General features: G+C 53.9%; 1 protein-coding gene across 1 annotated transcript; it reads left to right on the top strand.

The window, feature by feature from the left end:
• Positions 1 to 1,329: 1,329 nt before the first annotated feature.
• Positions 1,330 to 4,214, top strand: VDBG_06006 (conserved hypothetical protein; the record flags this gene model as incomplete). The annotated part of the gene is made up of 6 exons (XM_003003518.1): positions 1,330 to 1,543; positions 1,601 to 2,253; positions 2,345 to 3,229; positions 3,374 to 3,416; positions 3,792 to 3,857; positions 4,060 to 4,214. The coding sequence occupies 6 exons, from the start codon at positions 1,330 to 1,332 to the stop codon at positions 4,212 to 4,214; spliced, it is 2,016 nt and encodes a 671-aa protein (XP_003003564.1).
• Positions 4,215 to 7,324: the final 3,110 nt, after the last annotated feature.

Raw genomic sequence — 7,324 nt, 5'->3', positions numbered from 1 at the left:
CGGGTGCAGCATTTGATCTCGGTGTGACTTCCTCTCCTCAGCCTCGACAAACTCGATGAAGGCAGTTCATGAGATATCCAATCGCCGTCACCAACACGTATAACCGGCACGTTATTCACATCCCAGAACGCGCAGGCTTGACTGCTCACGGCAGGCGAAACATTGCACAACGCAAATCCCACGCCACCATCTGCTGAGCATCCTGAGAGCTATTACGGTGCTTTCCGTGCCTAGGCGTCAAACGAAGCATCGTCAGGTGGGCAAACAAACAGACAGGCAGGCCGGCAGCAAGTGAACAGACCAGCCAGAGGTCAAACAGCGGCAGCAGGCAGACTTGGCAGCATCAGAAGCAGCATTGTCGGCGTCAGCAGCACGGCAGCCGCAGCAGCAGATCAACGCACAAGCAGCAGGGTCCTTTTCCAGTAGCAGCGGACTCACTTTTTCCATCTCTCATCAACCCCCATCACTTGCTGGGTACAGCCGAATTGGCTTTACTCCGTTTCTACCCCGACTCCTGTCTACATCCACATCCTCGCTACTCTGCCACGCCTCCCCGACATTTGCTCATCGAGCCATCCATTGTCCCTTCCCTTCTCTACTCTTTTGCCGCGCTCCACTTCCGCGCAAGGGTGTCATGGTGCAGCAATGGCTCTCGTGAGACCGTAGCTCCCCACCCCCTCCCGGTGAGGCGCACATTACTTCGCACCGATTGTGCGTAGCTGTATCTGCCTGTTCCTGCTCTCTGCTTGTCTCTGCTCCGGCACGTCCCACCAGCCGTGGTACTTGCACATGTTGCTCCTACTGACAGCCCGGCTTCTGTCCAACACACCCACCCTCCATCCATCATGGTAAGAATCGTCCCTGGTCCCCGGTAGGCGGCAGCTGCATGGATACCTATATCAATCACGCCTCCAGCCCAGCCTGATGGCCCATCCACCCACATCCTCACGCCTCAGCCCCTCTCACATCGATGCCTGTCCCGAACCTGTCATCCCTTGCTTTCTCTTGTTCCATCCCACCCTCAGACTTTTCCGATCCCCTTGACCAGAGGCGAACTGTCGATGGTTGACAAATGGTCTCCTTTAGAACAATCCCAGCTTGAAGAGAAGGCGCCCTTTCGGCCATGACGACATCGACTCATTAGAGCCGGCACCCCCGTATCCCTCACAGCTCTCCCAACCTGATTTGGACTTCTCCTCCTTGCCTTACGAACATCAGCTTCATCTTGAACAAGCTGCCTTACCCTATGGCCTTACAGGCTTCAGGCTTCACCAATTAGCCGTCTTCGACCAAGCGCAGAAACGCCAAAAATCTTCCTACGGTTTCTCCATGTCAACTTCTCACCTCAGCGACGCTTTCTCCCACGACAGCCAGGAAAAGCGTTCGCAGGACGACTATCGACATGTCCACAATGCCACCCTTCATCGGTCATCAATGGAGGTGCCATCGTTGGGCGGTGTGCACGGTGTCCTCGGTGACTCTCTCGCTCACCTGAAAATGCTCATGTGTACGACCTGCCTCACGCGGTTGGAAACGCCTGAAGGTACTTACCAAAACGCCCTTTCATTACTAATCATTCACCAAACTGACGATACTCCAGCGAGCTATCAGGCCCTGGCACACTCGGTTCCACAAGAGTATGGGTCGTCTAGGCCCTACGAGACAGAGAAGCAGCCGTCTGCTCTGCCTTCGGAGGACCAGAGCTACCTGCCCATGACCATCGGTCCAGATCCCCAGTCAAGCTTTACTGGGGATGATCGGGCTTTGGCCCCAAACTATCACGACGTCCCACAACCCAATCAGGTTGCCCCGCAGCCAGTGTCGCAAGACGTTATGTTCTTCCCAACGACATCGGCAGCCTCTGGCTACTTTGCCGCCCATTCTGTCTTCGAAGTCACCCATACTGCCAACTTGCCCGGCGGTTCCATGTACAACCAAGAGCAACTGGCTGACGACCAAGCGCCCATTTTACCTTACAGCGACGACACACCTACTGTCAACCTTCACATACCCTTTACGCCTGTCGTTGACACAACCTTCAACATGGCGAGTTCATACGCCCTCTCGGACTCAAACATCAAACGGGAGCATTCGGATGCACAGGGGACGAGTCGAAATCTGGACGTCGTTTTCACAAACAGCAAACCTGCAGCCGCAAAGCGGGGCCCTTTCACCGATCAGGTCAAGCGAGAACAGACAGCTGAAACTCGGCGTATTGGGTCTTGTATTCGCTGTAGAATGCAGCGCATACGCGTATGTCTTCTCAATGTCAACCCCGAGCAATTTTTTTTTTTTTTGCGAGACCGTATATCGGCGCCCGTGGTTTGCTAATGATTCTGCTTAGTGCAAAGCAAATGAAAATGATAGACATGGAGCGTGCTTGACCTGCAGCACGAAACAAAACTCGAAGATCTGGCGACTGCCCTGCCTTCGCGCGAAGCTGACTGACGTGAAGCTCTTCAAGCCCGGTCAGGTTCACGGCTACGAATGGACACAGCGCTGGAAGGACAGCATCGTGGACAACATAGCCAATTGGGACTCACCAGACGAGAGGAAAATCCAAATCTCTGAGGGTCTGTCAAACAGTCCGGTTGAACTGCGTGTCAAACGATTCATTCCCCAACAAGGCGACAAATTGGATCGTTCTTGGTGCGCTAAGGATGGTATCAAACACTCCGTTACCATTCCTCCGTATGCCATTGTCGATTTGGATGAAGCTCAACGAGCATACACAATGTACATCAAGAACTGCATCCGCAACTCCTTTGTGCTTGTTCTCGACCGAGTGCTCGGAGCCGAAAGAAATCTTCTATGGGGCACTTATTATCTAGCGTGGAAACTAAGTGACAGCCAGCACTTGGATAAGGAAGAGACAGGTCTGCTCAAGAAAGTACTCGAGCTGTGGATGGCCGTTCGTTTGACAACAACATCAACTGTCATTGTCGGCAATGACACCCTAGGGATGCCCGCGAAGATATTGAATGAAACGAGCCCTCAACACGGAGAGATACCTCTCCCACCGGTCATGGGCGCGCAAATCGACCTCGTCCTAATCACACACATCCAAGCCAAGCTGCGGCGTGAGATGCTGGACATGCTCCAGAAGATGACGCAAGCTAACAAACAGAAGACTTGGCTCACTACCTACCTCGTCACGTTCATTCTCTTGCACAACACAGCCATGATTACGGATCACGATGCCAGATATGCACGAAAGCATGGAATGAAGGTGGGCACTCCCTTCCATGCCATCATCGTCTTGAAAGTCGCTCTTCTCCCCCCCTCCCGTTTCGGAGATGAGGAAGGACGCGTTGATTGATGTACGAACTGAACATGCGACGATGAAGCGATGCTGATAGATATGGCTAAACAGAGACGCTATGCGCGGGAGGAGGAAGTGAAGCAATACCAACAAGGTGAGTGGAGGGGCGGATGACATATATGCACACTAGACCATAGAGCACAGCATTAACAGGGTGGCCTATCTTGCCTCTACCACAGGTGCGACGATTCTGCTAGCCTACTTTCACTACTGCAACAAGGGCATTTTCCCTTTCTCAGACGAATGTCGGGATCAAGACCTTCGGGGTCTTGCAGAGCTCGATGATCAGTCGATGCACTTTGTACATGAGACTAGACGCTGGGCCACGTCTCATAGTAAGTTTTTTCTTTATCCCATGCTTGCCGCACTGAGGGTCCGACAAATCTCGGGAGGCGGGACACTACCGCAAGGCCCGTCAATTTTCGGGCAGGATCGACTGTATGCTGCAGACTCGCTGACCGTCATGCAGAGGGACAGTGGGAGGAGCTGCAGCGAAGAAAGCTTTTGAAGATAGCTTACTTCTGGGTCAGCCACTGTACGAGCACAATTGGCAGCCGGGTGTGGAGCTATAATGGGGTGGCCAGGACGACCAGGGATTCTTGGGTGGCTAAGTCTGCAACGTGGCTTTCTTTCCTTTGTGCCATCCCGATGCCATTGATGTTTCAATCGGGAGCAACGCTCAGGCGTCATGCAGGCGTACGAAAACAGGAGGTAGATAATGTGGTCGTCATTCGAAGGCTCAGATATGGGCCACAGGTTTGCCGCCCACATTGTCGAGGCTCTGAGCAGTCCAGTCCCGGCGTGGACAGTCGTAGTGTGCGTGAGAGCAATGACCAAAGGTCGAGTGCAGTGCAGGAACAACCTGGGCGTACTCCGACCGCCTACTGTTTGAACGGCGCACAAGTCAATGACTGTGATAGATCGGGACAAAATCGTTGGCTAATTCGGAACCTCTCCTTCCTTCTGATTGTTTCCCCTACGGTGGCGAGTTAGATTGGGGTTACCAGGTACTCGGATCGAATGTGCGCAAGACAAATTAATCAACGACTCAAATCGCAGATGTCGATGGCCACCGTTCAGTCCGTTCATGATCGAGAGCAGATCGGATTAGGGAGATGAGGTACGTACATACGCCAGGAACAAAGGTCGTACCAAAACGGGGTGGGGAAAGGACGGGGGAGCGCTAAGATTCGGGGCCGGCTTGTCCGGATACTACCAGCCGGACGCTAGCAGGTGGGCCACGTCCAGCCCTTTCGGGCGACCTACAGGAGCGGAGATCGCTTCCACATCGGTCAGGATCATCTCGAAATGGTTCGCCACAGCCTTGACCGAGCATCCACTCTGTGGCTTCAGTCAACATGCCAGTCTATTCCCCCCTGCTCCTGTGCTTTGTAGGGCTTGGTAGGTAGGGTAAGTCGACGACGAAACCAAGTAGACGTGTCCAGGTCCCAGTATCCCGCGCGTGACGTTCAGCCCCCTTCGTCTGCTTTCTTTTTCCTCTTCTTCTCCTTCACCTGCAATTTCCCCCACCTGTCGTCGCAAGCGGGACACGCCACGCTAGCACCAAGGCCACGAAATAATGTATGGCGCTGAGCCTGTCGATTGACCACGGCATCACTACGATCGTAATGCTGGAATAAAGCGCACTGCGTACGACATATTGATTCTGAAGAAGACATCTTGGATTCAGCCAGCTGAGGAGCAAATGAGGAGCTGCAGCTTGATCAGTTCTAGTATTTCATTGTTCATGAGTATCAGTGAGACGTTGCTAGCAAACCAGTCTCTCATGTACGGTGTCCATGACAGCGCAAGGGTACCAATATTGTGCAACTCGATTGTGTCGTGTAATGGCTTAGAATATGAGGCGGTGCGCAATGACTTTCACAGCGGTTTAATGGTTATGGATTACGGCTCCACGTCCGTGGGGGGAAGGGGGAAGGGTGACGAAGGTTTCGACGACTGTCGTTTCTTGACGCGGCTCAGCTTCCGAAGGGATCATCCTACTATTACCTCGATTATCAATCGATCTACGCACACGACCGAGACCTTGCCCCAAGGCAGCAGAACCATAAGGACACATATCTACTCACATCTACTCACCATGCAGGTCATCGTCCCCGTCCATTAGTGAGATATTTCTTCTTTTCTCTGCCCTCGTGTTTTGGTCCATTTCCAGAACGGGTACTGTACCGTCTGCATTTTGCCCAGCGCCAATTTGATAGCATTGCCCATCCAACGATTCTTTTCTTCACGTCTCTCGAAATGTACTTTTCCACTTCATCAAGGTTTGACACCACGGGTGCTCACCGACGATTGAGATTACGTCCCGGATCCGTATCATGTCCCCACAACAATGTCTGGTAGAGCCCTTCTGTTTGCTTTGTGACTCTACTTGCAGCTTCGATCGGGTTACGAACATCGTCAGAGCACCACATCTCGTCGGACTACCTTACCGATATACGGCCACGGGACTGAGAACCCGGATCGTCTGGGCTGACAGGGGAGACGGCTAGCGACCCGGCCGACGTTCCACAGGCGGGCGTCATCGAATTGGTCTCAAATTGTGGTGTCACGGCGGGCACGGCGTCACGACATGCACACGCACAGAGACGAGGAGAGGTGAGGAGAGCCTGATGCGCAATCGAGCGGCTGCCGCTAACCACGGACAAGCGTGCCAACACCGAGGTCCTCGCCTGACTTTGCGAGGTTGACACGACCTGGCTGGGGTCTGTGGGTAAGTCGCCTGCACGGGCTCTTGCATGCGCCGTTCTGGGTCCAAAAAAAGAAAACATGTCTACAACCCCCCCCCCTGTATCACTGTTCAAGCATTTCCTAGAAGCACGCCCAAGCAGGGCGAGGGCGGGGAACACATCGTCGTGCGAGCCAGCCGGTTTTTCTGCCATTTCTGTATCATGATGGGTGCAGGCCATTTTTCCCGCACCGATACCGGGATTTGATCCTTCAGGCGAACCTAGGATCCAAGTACCGGGTTTCCAACACGTCTAATGAACACTAAGGGATCACTTGCCTTCGAGCCTCCTTTCTAATCTTGAGCCAGGATGCTGTGCGCCTCCAAGTGAAAGAGCCGGGCCGTCCCTTGCTGAGGCATATGCGCTGACAATGAGTCTTCCAAGCTACTTACACTGGTGCGTCCTTCTCAGACACGCAGCTGAACGACGACTCCAGCTATCGGGGCAAGTCTCCGTCGCGGGTAAGACCGGTCTGGCAGTCCTACTTTCCTCCAGGCCACCCACTCTCTGACTCCATTCTGCCACCTTTCAACAACCCCTGCTGATGCTGCAATTGCTGTTACCGTTGCTCCTCCCTTCCTCCCGTTGCTATCAGACCGCACCTGCTTTCCATGCATCTGCTGGCCAGCTCGCTGGCTTGGAATTGCCTGCCACAATGCGCACCACATGCCATGCCTTTCTTTTACCTGCCCGCCAGCCAAGATATCCTGTCAAGGTTTAGTCTGCTACTCTCTCGTTCTCCCTTGTGCCTTCGATGCCTCACCTGCCTTATCTGCCGATGCTCCCCTCCTGCTGGCCATCTTTCTTCGTCAATCTCCGCCAAGGATCGTCGACAAATCTTTGTAGGGTCACATCACTTGTCGTTCGCTGCCGCTCCTCCCTGAGGAGCCGTTGGCTGATAAAGCTCATACCCAGGCTTGCACCAGGCTTAGGTAGCGCCAGTACCCGTCTACTATACTACGTCTGCCGTTACCTTTCTGGTCTACGTACCCGCCTAACTCATCTCATCTCGCCGAATCGATCTAGGCTCGCCTTCCACGCACTCGGCCGGGGCCCCATACCTGGACCGGCCGCCCTCGCCGTCTGCTGTGCGACGCGCCTTGCCGAATACCGGGAGGTCTTAGGTTTGTACACTGTGAAACGGCTGCCGCACATCAAGTGAGTACCAGTTGAGATCGATTTCCTTTCTATCCTTCACACCCCTCCTCTTTCCTTGTCGCGTCCTCAATCTTGATCCTGACTTGCCCTTTGT

This window comes from Verticillium alfalfae, genomic scaffold, assembly GCF_000150825.1.
Source record: "Verticillium alfalfae VaMs.102 supercont1.7 genomic scaffold, whole genome shotgun sequence".
Classification (NCBI taxonomy): Eukaryota; Fungi; Ascomycota; class Sordariomycetes; order Glomerellales; family Plectosphaerellaceae; genus Verticillium; species Verticillium alfalfae.
The sequence above is the reverse complement of the archived record's forward strand: the minus strand, read 5'-3'. Positions and strand labels throughout refer to the sequence as shown.